This window comes from Dipteris shenzhenensis, chromosome 8 (assembly GCF_047967505.1).
Source record: "Dipteris shenzhenensis isolate YYH24624 ecotype China chromosome 8, Dip_SZ_1.0, whole genome shotgun sequence".
NCBI lineage: Eukaryota > Viridiplantae > Streptophyta > Polypodiopsida > Gleicheniales > Dipteridaceae > Dipteris > Dipteris shenzhenensis.
The window spans coordinates 49,084,390-49,101,607 of NC_141603.1; the positions used below are offsets into that span (position 1 = coordinate 49,084,390).

At 41.9% G+C, this 17,218-nt stretch overlaps 1 protein-coding gene across 1 annotated transcript; it reads right to left on the reverse strand.

Moving 5' to 3' along the window:
- Positions 1–12,020: 12,020 nt before the first annotated feature.
- LOC147899619 (putative receptor-like protein kinase At1g80640) lies at positions 12,021–15,983 on the reverse strand. Its single transcript, XM_087378007.1, has 10 exons — positions 15,164–15,983; positions 14,825–15,034; positions 14,385–14,632; positions 14,165–14,297; positions 13,999–14,062; positions 13,736–13,832; positions 13,455–13,560; positions 13,207–13,325; positions 12,936–13,028; positions 12,021–12,821 (listed from the first exon to the last, which is right to left on the reverse strand). Exons 1-10 carry the CDS (start codon positions 15,414–15,416, stop codon positions 12,549–12,551), a joined length of 1,596 nt encoding a protein of 531 aa, XP_087234133.1. The 5' UTR covers positions 15,417–15,983; the 3' UTR covers positions 12,021–12,548.
- Positions 15,984–17,218: the final 1,235 nt, after the last annotated feature.

Sequence of the window (17,218 nt, forward strand, 5' to 3'; positions counted from 1 at the left end):
TCTTTGGATGTCTTCACTCAGACATAGGATATTTCCATCTTCTGTTTGCATGCAGATATTTCCATTCATGGTCATACAACACGTTGCCTCGTTAGAATGATCTTTTTATGGTGTCAATTGCAATTAAGAAAGTAGAAATCTGCTACATACAATGGAGTGTGTAAGCTGCTTGAAGTAAGTGGGTACTTGAGATTCGTGTGCCTAGCATGAGTTCATAGGTATGGTTGGGCTCTTATATCACACCAAAAGCAACTACTCACTCTAATGATACTACTATGGTATACCTATGAGGATCATTTTATCGATTGAATTTTCCCCATTTACCTTTGCAAATTGCATTCCAAGAATGTTTGGCGTCTGTACACAAGGTTAAGATAAATCTTACAATAGAATTTTTAGTAAACTACAGTAAGAAGTACTTCTACATCGATGCTTCTTTTCATAGGTGCAATTGATTCAAGGCTCACCTACATCTATTTATAGGTCACTTCAAATGAAGATTCTTCTTCAATTTGCTCTAGATGTTTGTTAAAAGTTGATGCTGCTATGAAATTTTGCAAGATGACCTTAATGCAGCCTTTGCTATGAATTTGCAAGATGCCTTTGATGTAAATAAGCTATGCTACTTTCTCCACATTAACTAGTGTGACTATCATTGCTTATATATAGGTTGCATGCAAGTGGGGAGGCTTCACAATTTTCTGTTTTGATATAGCTGGTCATCAATGTTCCACTTCAAGACTATATCAATGATGCACTAATCGCGGTGGATGGGAGGTCAAGATTCGAGCCATCACTATTGAGGGGCTAATGGATATTGCTCACTATTGCTTTTATGATAGTGAGAGAGCTTATAGGGAATCCATGGTTGAGTGTAGTGGAGAAGGTGTGCCATAGCCTTGGTGAAAAACCCGTGAAAAACGATTACATGAGTTCAGCCATAGACTATTGAAATGAGCTCAACCATCATAGGCTGCAACTTTGTTGATCACCACATGTCAAGGCTTTCCTTCCACACCATTGACTTTGGTGGATAGTGGGAGCCAATGCATTCGGTGCTTCTGATTGAGTGTGGTCTTGTTTCTATCTCTAACAAGGGGGAAAAAGAGATTCAACGTGCTCTTAGGACTTTCTCTAGCGGCTATGGAAAATTTTGAATAGATCTTGCAACCAGAGTTATGAAATAGCTCAACTTCACTTAGTTTGAATAGATCTTGCAATCAGAGAATGACCTTTCAATCCCATTTTGTTACCTTTGCTTGCAATCATCTAATACAAGAATCTGTACATATCTTTACTATTTTCCATTAACAAGAAGTTTGTTTGATTTCATTCGTAATGTTCATTTTGTTGAGTAGAAATTTATGACTTTAGACGATGCAGAGGTACTCGGGTGGCCTATCACTCTTGTGAGAGAGCATGAAAAAATGAATTGAATCACTGTCGAATGACAAGTAATGTCTCCTCCAAATTTCAATACTAGCCCTCACTAAGCATTGAAAGCTATGGTATCCATTGAACTCAAAAGGAGATTTTTTATTTTTGGAGGTCAAACAACTATCTTTGTTTAGCCATCTAACCTTCTTCATTTCTCTTTTCCCTAATGGCTCTCATTTGGTTAAGGAAGTGTAGAAATAGAGAGATCATAAAAGACTTTATGCTCGTTTGATTTTATCCCACCTCAAATTCACTCCATATTGCAAGTCTCTCTTTTGAAGTATGCAGAACATTGTTGGTGTCATTGCCAATCCAAAAATTGCAATGTTAGTTAGCACAAAGGAAGCATCCACTAAGAAGTATTCCTCTTGGGAATGGAACCATTCCTCTAGTGCAAGATTATTTCTTGGGTCTTATTCAAGCTATGAAGAAACCATAAAACAAGGGTAATGAGCCTCCGATCCTATCGATCTGATTAAGGTTTCTAAGAAATTATTTGGAATCCCTAGAAACCATAAAACAAGGGTAACAAGCCTCATCCTATCGATCTAATCAAGGTTTCTAAGAAATTATTTGGAATCCCTATTAATAGGTATGCTTGAACTGATCCATAGTTTTCTAATTCATCTTGCACCTCATCTTATAAAAATGAACAAGAAATAAGGACGTACTTAGAGATGTAGTATGAATAGTCCTTAATTGAAGCTTTTGAGTAAAACTTCACCTCTAATTTGGCATTTTGCATCAAGTTGGAGGTTAAGATTATTGAAAAGTTTAAATTTTGAGTAACCTTAACCTTCAACTTTATGTCATCGAGTTGAAGGCTCTGTCTAATGTGTTTTATTCAGCTTGTAGAATTGCTTTTGGGTTGGCTGACCTCATGCTTTTCAAAGCCTTCATCACAAGCTCAGATCATGAATTATTATTGCTTTACAACACTTTCCAACACCCTTATATGTCATGCATTATAGCATTTTGAAGATAGGATCAATACCACAAGGCATTTTTTCTCAAGAATAAGTCAAAAAGCTATTTCTATTGAATTCTCTTATTTGCTGGAATCCAAAAACAGTGAAATTCGTTAGAATGCATTTCCTATACCTAAGAGTGAGATGTTTTAGTGGCTAATTTTAGAGTCTTTTTTTTTTTTTGGCTCTTTTCTTTACCAAATTGAAAAGGTGTGAAAACAAGAATTTTTTAGAAAAAAACAATGTTGATTTTTTGCGTTTTTTAAAAAATAATACTTTTTTTCAAAATCTTTAAGGGAATATTTAAGGAGAAACATTTACAATTACCCAAACAATTTGCAATAGTTTTAGTTCTAAACCTTGGCATTGCATAGGCATTTAATAGTCTCATGCTCCTTGTCACAGCTGCTTTGCTAAAGAGATGCCTATCTCCAATGTTTTAGGCTATCAATGGTCATATCATTGCACACCAGTAGCATGATGGAGGTGGAGAAAATGAACATGCGGGTGGATTTGTCATGGGGTTGGGAGCTCCGTCCACCATAGCCAAGACCTCCACCCTTGCCTTTGCCTTCTCCTTGTCCCCCCGATCTCCTATACCATGGAGGATTTTGCCAACCTCCTACACCATGAATATGGGTTTGGAGTGGAGCTACGGTTGGGGCAACAAAAGCCATTCTTGCCTAGAGGAGGCACTAGAGGTATGGCAATGTCTTTGGAGGCTCGCTTAAGTTTGCTTCTCCATCGTTTCCATCGGCTTCCCAAAACTATGATGATATATTCAGGATGCCAGTCAAGCTATCAACTCCACGCAAGAGATTTTCTTTACTTGTTTTCCATGCTCCTTTATATGATAATATCTTTTGTGGATTACCAGGGAATAGGCATCACCTATGACGATGTCTTCGGGGTTAGTCTTCGAATAAATTTTTGGAGGCTTTGCCATGGCTGAATCCAAAGAGGATGATAGATAATAAATAGTATGCTTTTGATTTCAGCCACACCATTAGCATAAGAGTCTAAATTTGACGAGTGGCTTCTTGGATTTGGTGGCACTGAGACCCAATCTACTAGAGATGGGAAGCCTACTCAAGGGAAATCCTCCACGATTGCCAATGATTCCCTAGCAACAACACCACATGGTATTTTTGTAGTCTTGATGTCAGACCGCCCGACTTCTAACATAGCACTTATCCTTTTCTCAAGGAGTAATTGTAGAAGGTTGCAATGTTGATTGATGACGATTGAGTGATGATCATCCTTATTACTTCAAAAGGAAATTCTATTAGTCTTAAAAACCTTCAAAATTATCAAAAATTTTGGATGCTAGTGAGAGCAAAGCAGTAAATAGCCTTTGAAAACCTCTAGTCGCATTCCATCTCTTATGGTCTCTTGTCTATCCACCTCCTCCCCTCGCAAAGCCTCCTTCTTTGTGATACATGGTAGGCTCTTCTCCTCCAAGCTACCATGTGTCCTTTTTTTTCTCCCTCTGTCTGTGGTTAATAGGAAAAAGATGTTGGTCTTGATGTTCTCACTAGCATGTAGGATATAGACAGTAGAACATCTAACTATGATATTAGTCATGATGTTATCATTGGTGTAGAGGATATAGATGGTAGAACATCTAATTGGGAAGGAGAAATAGTTCACCCACACAATTCAGAAGTATTGGCAACCGATTGACTTCAATGAGATTGTATATTAGATTGTCATTTCCAAGATATGGTAACCGATTGACTTCAATGAGCTAGTCTACCAGATTTCCATTTTCAAAACATTATAAAGCCTCAAAGAAATTTAAACACCGCTGACCTTAGAGCTGAAGATTCAAGAGAAATGGGTTCCCAAGGGTAATTTTCTCACAACTAGGAAACACAACTTTATTCTTAAAAAGAAATATGTGAGTGTCAAGAGGTGACAAACCATGGCACCAATTCTAGAACCCAAGAGACCCCAAGAGACATGTAATGTTATCTTAAGAGAATATGGAAATGATTCTTATGCTACTTGATTATAAGAAACTTTGCATTAAAAAGGTTCACGATTATTTTTCTAAGACAAGGCCTTATAACTATCTTCTTCAAGAGTTTTCTTGCTTTCTTTAGCAAGGCAATCAGGACTTGCAGATAAGACACTACAAACGTAGATTAAAATCCATGGTTAATGGGATAGCCATTTGCAATCAAGGATGTCAATGGTTAATTGGAGTATCACATGATACATATTAGAGCATTTGGGCAGAGGTGAAAGAAAAAGTGGCTCGTAAAATTCAAGGAAATGCCTACATACCTAAATGCCATGGTAGTACTAGAAATGCAAGCACAACAACACAAAGCAACTATAGACATGCTTGATAGACACGCAAAATAGCGGGCGCATCTATAGATGTTGCTATAATAGCAAAAATACGGGCGTGTCTAATAGCACATCTATTAGCGCATCTATTTGCGCATCTATTTGCGCGTCTATTAGCACCTCTATTAGCACGTTTGCACTGTGACTTAGACGCGGATTTAGATGCAAAACAAAGAATACAAAAAGTGACATTTTGGTGCAGGCTGATAAATGTACATCACTGCTTTCCTAACATTGCCCATGATTACCAAAGCACATAATTTTAACAAAAATATCAATGCTTTTTGGCAAACTCACATATACAAAAATAAAGTGAGGTGAGGAGAATGAGACAATATGTAGAATAGTTTTGCCAATATCAATGATGGGCTACGGTTCAATCTCATCCTCAATGAGATCAACCCTTGCCAAACTATCTACTTCAAAATCCAAACCAGTGTTGAGATCTACAAATACATTCAACCCACTACTACTTGTGCTACTCGTGCTCATCAAAATCAGCATCACCAATGGTAGGCTCGTCCTCATAGGTAATGGCCTCAATATCTGTATCTCCTATCTCATGATCATCCTCCTCTCTCGTATCACAATCATCATCACCTCCATGGCCATGATCATCCCCCATACGCTCCATATCAATAAATGTACTGTACATCACTTTGGAACGTGGTATAATAGGTATGACATGCCACCACCTATTATTATCCATCATTGGTTAATAGATAGCCTAATTCAAACATAAATACAATCATGTTATTTTCCTTGCATCAAAGATATCAAATATTTAAAAGTGAGTATTTTTATATATGTACAATACTTGTTCACATTGTTGCGATAGTACTAGTGTGTCCTTACTTTGGCAAAACTTTGTGGAGTCAACAGTTACAAAGCCACTTGCATGGCATTTGATTGTTGCATTAGGGCCTCTTTCCACCACGTCCTTAAACCACTTTACATCCAAAACATACACAAAGAAGCGTCAAAAGTCAAGCTTAATAATATCTTGGATTATGCCACAATAATCATCCATGGCTCCATTGGCTCCCTCAAAGCTAGCAATGACACTGCAATCTTGTGTATTTCTCTTATCATCAATCCATTGTGTTCGAAAATGCTTGCCGTCACACCATATAGCATTGAACATAGTACACTACACCAAGACAAAATCAATTGAATAAGCAATCTAAATTGTTGAAAGCTCCTAACTTATGCATAACATTCTATATACTGACCTTGCTCATGCATCCCCTAGCATACTCTCATTCTTCCATTCTGATATGCATCCCCTCATCTCTCTCTGCTCTCTCCATTTCGTCAAGTAGCCAATCCACATGAATATCCTTTGGAAGTGCTCTTAGATGCTAAGAGTATGGCACAGGAGTTCCGTGGTGTGTATGAAAGACGGCCCTTTCTCCTTGTCTTCTTGCCTTTGCATCCTCGTATCTTGTCACCCATCTTTTCATCACATCAACATTAAGCATGCAATAGAGGTCGATATTATTAAGCAACTCCGTGTCTATTACTTTGCTCCGTCCTTTCCCTTCAGGCATAATAGAGGTCATCCTTAGGTCTTCATCATCTCTCCATAGTCGTGGGAGAGAGCTATCCACATCAACAAGAAACTTAAAAATATATACAAGTGACTCTTGTACCAACCAACCCTTGGCCATGCTACCTTCGGGTCTTGCATTTTGTCTCATGAAACCCTTCAAGGTCTTCATGAAGTGCTCGAGGAAGAACAACCATCGTGCATGTACAATACCACATATAGCAATCTCATCCACCAAATGCACTATGAGATGTAGTTGGCTTGCGATAATAGAACGTGGAAATGTCTCCTCCACTAAACAAACCACCTCCATTGACATAACTCGAGCATTCTTAAGCGTGGTGGGATCTATTTCCTTTGAGCTCACATACCTAGAAAGAAAAAAGTATGTCATATTAGCAATATGAACACCTTGCATGGAGCATTGATACACTTCACATTTTGTATCATGTAAAGTACCTCAAGCTCGCCCATCTTGTAAACACAATCCTTCACATCTTTCAATGCACTATGAGAAATGCTAGTGCGTAGTATGAAGTAAATACACAAGGAATGGGTGATTAGTTGCTTCTAATTCACTCAGAAATTTAGAAGGAAAAAGATATTATGCACATAAAATACTTACTTGGAGCATCTTGTGCCAATCATGAGATTTCAAGCCATATAATTGCTCTGCACCTCTTTTCTTGCTCTTTGTGAAGGCCCCCTTAAAGCACCTCATGCATCTAGTGGAAATACGAATTGTAGTGATAGCTCGCTTCATCGCCACCATCTCTAGCTTTGATAACCTCCACGGTGCACGAGGTAAAAAGACACGCCCATTTGGCCTCTCTTGTGGCCAAGCTTCACGCATCCTCCCTATGGAGCATAGATCCTCCCTTATGCCTGTGGAATCTCGTGTCCCATTCAAATGTTCCCAAATGGTAGATGCCACATTCTTGAAGATATGCATGGGATCAAGCACGTGATTAATCTTGAGGTGGGACCAATATGGTAAACAATAAAAGATGGAGTATCTAAACAAAATCTGGTATTAGCGGGCAATCTTTATTTCCATTCAATATAGCACATAATAGTTACAAACCCTTACCGGCTCATGCCAAGTGGTGGAGTCATCGTGGATCTGTCCCAAATTCTCATCCAATCTCTTGCAGTGAGTGACTGTGGGAGGACTTCATTCCAAGGGGCGACATATCTAGGATCATCAGGTGGGAGAAATCGATGGTGATTCTCATAGATGACCTTATTCAATGTGTTTGCCCATGAGGTAACTAAGCGAAGGACCACAAACAGGACATGCATGGTAACCCAATGTAGTGAGACTTAAATAATAGATGCAATTAAGAGTTCAAGGTGGGATTAGGGTGCCACATCGATTGCCTACTCATAATTAAAAGTGCAATGCTTACCTGAATACTCGCCTAGGAAGTCATGCATCGTCCACATCAAGACTGCTTTGCACAATTGAAGTCTCGTGATGACGAGGGAGGCTTGCTCACATCATGCACCTCAATACCTCTCCAAAGTATCTCTAGCTGTCAATCAAAGACTCCAAATAAACATTAGGATTTTTGACTTTATGTTTCCCTCGAATTAGAAGGGATAACATAACATGTCCTTTCTTAATCACCATAGAGGGTGGAAGATTATAATTCACCAATATCACTAGCCATACACTATAAGAAGTGCTTTTGAGACCAAATGGGTTCACACCATCCATACCCAATCCAAGTCTCAAGCTCCTAGGTTCTTCCTTGAAGCTTGGCCATGTGTCTTCAATATGCTTCCATGCAGGAGTGTCTGCGGGAGTTCTCCACTTGCCATCGGTTGATCGATGGGAGGAATGCCATGACATGAGCTTTGCAATGGATTTGCACTTGAACATATGTTGGATGCGAGGGATTATGGAAAAATGTCACAAAACCTTACGAGGCACATCCAAAGTTTTGAGATCTAGTCTATATCTTGCCTCTCCACAAGTAGGACACTCTCTTGCATCCTTATGTGGTCCACGAAACAGAATGCAATCATTGACGCATGCATGGATGCGCTTGTAATCTAATACTCTAAGAGAGGTCACATGTTGCCTTGCCATATCTCTCGAGGTCAGTAATTTATTCTCCCTTGGAAGCATTTACACAATAGCCTGCACGTGAAGACCATAAATGAGAAAAAGTATTTGAGTAATTGACCCACTAGCATAATTCACCATGTTTGGAAAATAGACTTTAAAGCTAACTTGAGTAATGCATTCAAACTTGCATTGCTCTATCCATAGATGGTCTGCAAGTTTAATAACTCAAGGGAGGCACATAGAAGAGAGAATATGCACCCCGCAAATAATGGAGTCAATGCTGCGGTAAAAAGATCGTCCTGCTCCATGCTATCATCCCTACTTGAGGATTGATGGACATATAAATTCCGCACCATATCATCAAACACCTCCTCCTCCACGACCTCATGAGGTAATGGTGGAGGGCTACTATCTGCAACAACCAGCAGGTTATCTTGAACCAAGAAAGGAGAATAAGGTTTGCCATCTCAAGAAAAGCCTCTACGACTTAAAGCAAGCACCCAAAAGGTGGTACAACAAAATCGACACATATTTTGCTGATCTGGGATACATGAAATCCAATGCATATCATACTCTACTACAAAGTTCAAGGGGAAAACATTACTATTGCACTTTTGTACGTAGATGATCTAATTGTGACGAGAAGCAAAGATAGCTTTATCAGAAAGGTAAAATAAGACTTATCTGCAGAGTTCGACATGAAAGATTTGGGATTATGCACTATTGTCTTGGAATTGAGTTCTGGAGAGACTCAGACAACACCTTTATGAGTCAGCTCAAATATGTTAACAATCTCCTAAAGAAGTTTCATATGGCAAATTGCAAGATTGCAATCACTGCCATGGAACAGAGTTTGAAACAGTTTACTAAAAATTCAAAAAAGCCTACACTCAATGACAAGTATTAACAGGCAACTCATCGGATCTCTTATATATCTGACTATCACACGATCAGATATTTCTTATGCCGTAAGTTCACTTGCACAATTTATGGCAAATCCAAAATAGTCTCACTGAAATGCAGCAAAGGGTCTTGAGATACATCAAAGGAACAATCTTCACAAGACCCATCTTCACGATGAAACATGCAACCCAGGCACGGCTCACATGAGGGCGTAGTGCTTTGGCTAGACTAGAGCGACAATGTTTCCAAATGCACTTCCAAGATCCAAGGTTGACTTTTCGACACACTAGTACGGCTGACTATCATGTATGCACCACCTTTCTGGCAGTGCAATCTTCTGAGGATAGACTGGAGGAGCTTTGCGCGGCTAGAGGTGGGATCCAAGATGATCCGATGTAAGCCCTCAGTTCCACATGAGATAGTACAGGCAGAGTTCGCCATGACACCTCTCCAAGTTGATGCCATCTTTCAAACAGTGACTTTCATCCACAAAGTCTAGGACTTATCCCATTGGAGACTTTCGAGGTTGGCCCTAGAGTCATCCAGACGACTCCCAAAGAGTGATATAGACACATAGTATGCACGCATATCTACATGGCTTGCCAAGCATGATATCCAGATGGACAGGTTTCCCCCCCTTTTAGTACAACATGGATGTACCACCTAATTAGTCAATCCTACGAGATGAGATCAATTGTATCATACAATTAGACCTCCTATAGCTTCACACATCCCGAACTTGGGGGAGGGGGACCAAGAGCTCCCCACCAAGACCCAATTTTATTGTGACCACTTCCTGAGAGTATCAGAGGAGGGATTCATTATCAGTCCCCAGTATCTCGAGGATGGAGGAGTCTCTCATGCACTAAGGATTGCCATTGGTCAGATGTGAGTTTCGTCCCATCAACTGAGGATCGAAGCAAGGAGAGCAACGAGTATACCTAAAAAGCAACGGGTCTACATGCTATGTACGCTAGGGGCAGTTGAGACAAAGGAGCATTTTCTTTATGTTTGCACAACCTACTACAAGATTCGAGGGCGATACCACTATCTGTACCCAGAGGAGAGTGGCTTCTGTCCTTTATCATGACTGATCCATTTCCATGTCCAAGTTTGTATTGAGCTTTATCTAATGGAGATGCGATGACACAAGGAGATGATTCTAATGGAGATGCGATGACACAAGGAGATGATTCTACAACAAATCAGAGAGTAGCAAGGGATGGTCATACCACTACAAGACATAGAGGGTGACTGGGCACAACGACACATCACAAACTTCTATACATTTGAGTCAACCCCCAGAGACAATGGAGTGGAGGAAGAGGAGCTAGCCGATATGAGAGCAATATGGATGAGCAACCAACACAATACCATCGAGAGAGAGATGCAAAGGCCACATGTCTGCACAATACCACCGAGAGAGGGATGCAAAGGCCACATGTGCAACAAAGAGCCCCCAAAGTACACTCTACTGAAGTCCGACCTATCACAACTTTCCTCAAGGGACCGACAAAGATGAGGAGTCACTCTAAATATAGCCCAAAGAGTATAAAGAGCGAGGAGACTGCATCCCCCACCACTACATGAGACAGCTTGACAAATGCAGATACAAAACATCTTTGCAACCCACCAAAGAGCCATCATTGTGCCCAAGTGTCTAAATAGATTGATTGATATAGTCCACTTTGTAACTATAGTTGACTTTTTTTTCTATGATTATGATTATGATTCTATTAGCATAGATTAGGACTCAGCAAGGGTCCTAACATACCCTTAGCTTCAACCCACTAAGGCTTTTATGAGTTCACCTTTCTATGCATTTTGTCCCATAGGCCCATGAGGCCTCTTGTGGACACTAATCCTCTCTCTCTCTCTCTCTCTCTCTCTCTCTCTCTCTCTCTCTCTTTTCCCCTCACATTCTGTGTGCCAATCTACCTCTAACCTTGGCTATTGAGAAAGCAAATTCAAGGATAGTGGACTAAAACACAAGGGATGTAGGCACAACAAGGAGGTGGACTGCAAGACATCGAGGGACATGCATGACGCCTTCACCATGGCTAGGGGACACAATCAAGGCAACGAGGATGCAAACCATTGTGAAGTCTAGAAAGGCGAGGGTAAGATCACAAGTGGTGACTACAAGGTCATGCATTTATATATCTTCTTCAAGAGGCAATTCGAAAAAGTATAAAAGGGATGCAAAAATTTGTATTTTCCCCCATTTATCGCTCCTCTCCCCCCTCCCCCTTTCCTCTCATTCTCTAATGCATTTGTTAGTATCATAGGCCCCCTATATGGTATAATGCCACACAATGTGGCTATTATGATATGGCTCTAGTATCTATTAACCTAGCTACTTACATTAACCTAGCTACTTACATACTAAAATAACCTTTCACATGGCCTTATCTACTAGATGGCACTTACTTGACCCAACCCTTATCCAAACCTACCTAGAGACTTCACCTACCCTATCTATCACATGGGATATTCTCCATGGGCTATTTATTGTGTGGCAATTTGGATGCATCTTCTCTATGCACATTTAGGTCCAAGTCTTGTCTCATGCATCCACCATCATTGTTTTATGTTATTACCTACTACTTGTGATTTGCTTAATCTATGCTAGTATTGAGTCTTTGCTAAATTCATAGATGTTCGATTGATAGTCATCATGGGCTTGCATTTGGCTAATATGGTGTATAGTTCTTTGTTGGATTTCCTAAGCCACCTTGTTTAAAAGTAGAATCAAACACATTCCACATTCCTTCCGAGTCACCCAAGAGGATGTTTTTGAGATATTGAGGTATGTATGTGCGTGGTTACCTCCCAAGGCCTCTTGAGGTTGGAAAGAAATAATTGGTAGAGAAGGGATTGTCAAGAGCTAGCTCAAAAAAATCGAATCGAAGCTGCGTAGTTACAAATACAAATTAGCTCTCTTTTATGCAAGAAGAGAGTCTTCTACGTGTTTTAGTGATGACTAGAATCTCTCTTCTGCACCTCACGGATCGTGATGATCGATCAAAAGAGCTAACTATCAAAAGAATCGCAGCGAAGCTGTGTAGTTACAAATACAAATTAGCTCTTTTAAGCAAGAGTGATCTTGCTGCGTGTTTGGCTGATTACTAGAATCTCTCTTCTGCACTTCACGGCGCAACACGAGGATCGAAGCGAGGATGGTAGAGTAAACGAGCAACGCTGAATTCAATATAGTCATAACCCTGCCAGTTGATCTGTCTCTCATTGCCATTCGCAGGCCCTAGAGAAAATCTGCCATGCGCGCTGACATCGAAAGTGCTATATGATCCTGGCTTTCACTGAACTTTGCGCTGTAATCGGAGAAGGAGAACGATTTATTGTTGTGCTCTGAGAAAGAAACGCTCTTCAGCTCCTCCACAAACCTTGGTTCTGCACTCCTCAGTGCGCCTCCTAGTTCTATTGGGACGAGAGGCATGAGAGAATTAACGACGTCGGTGATTAGTGGCCTGTAACTCGGTTCTGACTGGACGCATAGCGCTGCAATCGCTGCAAGCTGCACAGCATCTAGTTAAGATATAGCTGAAGCTCTAATCCAGGCAAATGTCAAGAAGTAATCCGAGTAACATCGGGATTCGGAAATTCATTTTGCGCAACCAGCGGCACTCACCTGATACAGCTGTTTCAAATTCATGCAATCTTTCTGCAGGGCCGGATCTAATATATCTGCAAGCTTTGGCCTATCTGTCAGTTGTGGAGTAGCCTGCGAGATATACAAAAGCCGTCTTCATGAATCAAAAGCCTTTCCAGACTAAAATCACGGTGAAGCTACACTCAGTCCAGTCTACCGTGACAGCACAATCAACCCTCTAATAGTTTCTCTATTCTGACGAATTAGGCGGAGGAAATCATTAATAAAGTGAAAATGTAAAATTGCCCACCCAAGTTACGAGCGATTGACAACCCGTCGGCATTGTCATGTCGATTGGTTTTCGGCCGGTAATCAACTCTAGGAGGACAACTCCAAATGCGTAGACGTCGCTTTTCTCTGAGAGAGTTCCTGCAACAGAGTAACCGATAAATCTGAGGACTTTAAAGAGAGCTGATCAGCGAGGAAAGCTTAAACAATGAATGCTCCGTATCCACTCTCCAGAATACATTGCTTGGGCCTATCCATAAAGACCTTTACCATCAAGTAAGTACTCGGGGGCAACGTAACCAAAAGTTCCCTGCAGCTCGATATTTCGTTCTTCTCCGGATTCTGAACAAACCACCGCGAGGCCGAAATCCGAGACCTGCAGAGGGATCCACAGAAGTACAAGCATTGACGCACAAATAGGGATAGCATTCAAGGAGGCCATACAAAAGGTCAAAACAAGGCATCTTCATAAATGTGATTGATGAGAGAGATAGGGACAGTGAAGGTGACCCCAATGCTCAGTGCCCACTTTGCTGAGAGAGAGAGAGGACCTTAGCGTTGAAGCTAGTATCAAGGAGTATGTTTGATGACTTGAAATCCCTGTGTATAACTGCTGGGCTGCAATGTTCGTGTAAATGCTCGAGACCTCTGTAACAGTTACATTAATCCATCACTCTATGAATCAGCGAAGAATGAAGGAAACATCGTGAAACAAAGCGGAAATCGGAGATTGTTGCGATGTCATTGCACAACGATGGAAGATGTCGAGCCTTTTCATGCATATGAATCCAAATCTGGAATTTGTAAAACTTGCCTGGCAGCATCGAGAGCTATTTTCATTCGCAGATTCCAAGTCAGAGCTGAACCTCGAGCTGGACCTGCGGAGGAAGGTCACAATTTGCCAATCTTAGACTTGTAGCCCGTTTTCTACACAAACATTTTTCCGAGAGCCTCTCGCCTTATAGAGATGATCCGTTTACCGTGCAATTGATCTTCGAGGGAGCCGTTCTGCATGAGTTCGTATACAAGAAGCCGGTGCTTCCCATGCGTGCTATATCCCAGGAGCGATACAAGATTTGGGTGTCGTATTCTGCTCGTTAAATCCACCTCTGCCTGCAAACAACAGGACGCCTCGTTGTCAGATCCCCTTAAGGGCCTTAGGGACTACAGCACAGGTTCGTTGTCTACATGGATGCGCACCTCAAAATCCCTTTCAACATTCTTCTGTTTGTCATCCAACTGCTTCACAGCCGCGAAGAAATCTTCACCCAGGCGGGCTTTGAACACGCAGCCAAAAGTACCCCTTCCGAGTAAGTTGTCAGTGCTGAAATTGTTTGAGGCAGCTTGCAAAAATGCATAATCCAATGCACAAGCAGGACCCCGCTTTCTTGAAACATATCGAAATGAACAATGTTTCAACCAAGATCCAATGGCTAAAATCCTCGAGTCTGATAGCAATGAAAAGGAGATTAGTGTGCGTCTCTGGCTCATAATTGCGTGTTGCCTACGAGTCCAAAGAACAGTTCAAACTTCAATGGATAGTTGCTGCAAAACAGTGGCAGTCTGGCTATTTGAAAGACATTTGCGCGGTACTGATGGTTAATGTCACGGAACACAGGAATCGTTAAGCTAGCAGAAACCTGATGCATCGGTGTTCTCCGGGTGCCGTTGTGATACGCTTGTAGCCTCGCTTTCCTTGCGGAAGGAGCCTCGGCACAGCCATGTGAGCAGCAAACAAAGGATAACGGAGGCGAAGCCAATTGGAACGACAATAACGGTCACTAGAACAGTTTTGTTCACATGTTTCTGTTTGCTACTGGCGTTCATTGGATCATCAACCGTCTTAGCATCTGTTGAACATCAGCGTCAACACCAAGCACACATTACAAACTTTCATTCCTGAAAGGAATGCAGCTTTACGCCTCATCAAGCCTAAACGCAGCCGTTGGAAAAATGATACACAGAACGGAAACCTTTACCTGTAGGACTATCCGCGAGAGCAACAACTGAGACCCATCGTTGTATAGCAGTCGTGGCACGAACGGGGACATCCGTCGGAAACGTCGCCATTTCACCGAAAACCCTGTGCACTGGATCTTGGAGCAGGAGTTTGCTGGAGGCAGCACCTGGCGATGCTAGGCTAAAGGATCGAAAACCGGCGGTTGGCAAAATCAAACTGCTGCTAATTACGCAGGCGAGGAGGCAGAGTGTAGCAGCAACGCCTTTCATCATGCGAATCAGGAAAGAAACGAGCAAATTCGCATGATATAGTGACTAGTACGCCTGGATGGCTGGTTGAGGTCTCAAGAGGCAAGGTGAGGGATCAGCCTGTCGCTGTGACCAGGAATCGATCGTTTGCAATCTTCGTCGATTAGGCTGTCCGTCCACTCTTTTCTGCTTTTCTAGCCGCAGTAAGTATCCTGTCAGTGAGACTCGGAAAAGACACAGTTTGGGTATTAATGCAGAAAACAATCAACAGGCTGCGCTGAGCGCTCTCTGCTTCTGATGGGTTGTTGGGCGACGATCGACATCTCCGTCCGTCATCGGATGGAAAGCTTGTGAAAGGTTCAGCCTGCCGTCCATCGATCTGAACGTTTAGGAAGCTCCATAATAAGCAGGAGAAACGTCCCAAATCGCAAATGTATTGGCAGTAGCTGGTAGCAGCTTGCAGCGTCCTCGGGAGGGCCAAGTCCATATGGGCGTCTACGACACGCGTCTAGACTCTATGACATAGTGAAAGCATTCTCCGGGGAGGAAAAAAAATTTCAAAGACAGTGAAAGCAGCACGCTGAGAAGACGACGACCCAGATGCAGAGAGAGGAGTCGATTGATGGAGCTATCGTTGCAGCTGGCTCCTGTGAGCTGAGAATTCCTGAGAAAGCTGAGGTGGGAGGATGCAAATGGGATCCACCCCCGGGTGGTGCGTCAAAAGCAGCGCAGGAACGAATTTAGCAACGAGCTAGTTGACGATATCGCGGGAGAGAAAGGGTAGAGAAGATTTGGCAGATTGTGAGAGCAGCAACCGGCGATGCAATCGAGTCGAAGGATGTAGAAACAAGGTGGCTGGCGATGGTCAAAAAGCAAGGTGGAGCTAGTATTCATAGAGAGAAAACAAAGCAAAAGCAGTAGCGAGTGGAGCCACAGGCACATGAGATTCGTCTTGACAATTTCACAATATCAAATGCAACGTGGTGGATCAGGATGTACCTCTGCCATTAGATTCATGGTAAAATGGTGGAAAAACAAGATAGAGCTCGAAATTTCAAGAGGCAGACGAGATTCGTTCTTCACAAAATCACATGCACGCAATACGACGTGGTGGAGGATAGATCTATCTATTTGTGTATCGCAGTCTGAATCCAGATGCTCTCATGAAGCTCCAGCGCTAGATCTTCTTCGTTATCATCATTGTGAATCATCACCATCATCACGGTTACTACAACATCCAACAAGGTCTTCTTCCTGTCCCATCTAATTTTAGATCCACTGCGCATTCCGCAACATCTGTCGTTTGAGAACTTTGAATCCCCCTCGGGCTTTTACGTCTCACACCGTACCTTCAACAACTTTTACGTTCCTATACTCGTCACTTTCCACACTCATCAATGAAGCTCTTTCACCATTTCATGCATCGCAATTCGCTTTTGCCTCCCATTTTTGAAATCGTAAGTTGCGATTACTGTGAAAATTACCTGCCCCGTTTGACGACTTGGGAAAGCTCTCCGTTCGTATTAGAAATAAGCCGCACTTTGAACCAAGTCCCGGCCGCGTTCGTTGCGCTGACAGAAATTTTCTTCAACTCTCTACCTGGAGACTTGAAATCGTAACTTAATTCGAAATTTGCTTTAAACACGACTTGTTTAACGGGCGGGAATCCCAGGTTACGAGGCTAGATAAATAGATTAGAAATTTAAGCGCTCAGATTTGAACGCTGCCGGTAAAACGCGTAATTTGTAAACACTGGGCATCAATCATTTGGATAATTGAGTCGCCCGCCGGCGATGGAATCCCGGCTGATCTCTAACGGCTACTAC

What these genes read in the sequence shown, in the direction of transcription:
- LOC147899619 (XM_087378007.1), bottom strand. Translation starts at nt 15,416, where the DNA reads ATGATGAAAGGCGTTGCTGCTACACTCTGCCTCCTCGCCTGCGTAATT. An exon ending in ATGTTGAAAGGGATTTTGAG is followed by an intron (nt 14,298 to 14,384) that starts GTGCGCATCCAT and finishes TGTTGTTTGCAG; the next exon opens with GCAGAGGTGGATTTAACGAG. An exon ending in CCCCGAGTACTTACTTGATG is followed by an intron (nt 13,326 to 13,454) that starts GTAAAGGTCTTT and finishes ACTCTGTTGCAG; the next exon opens with GAACTCTCTCAGAGAAAAGC.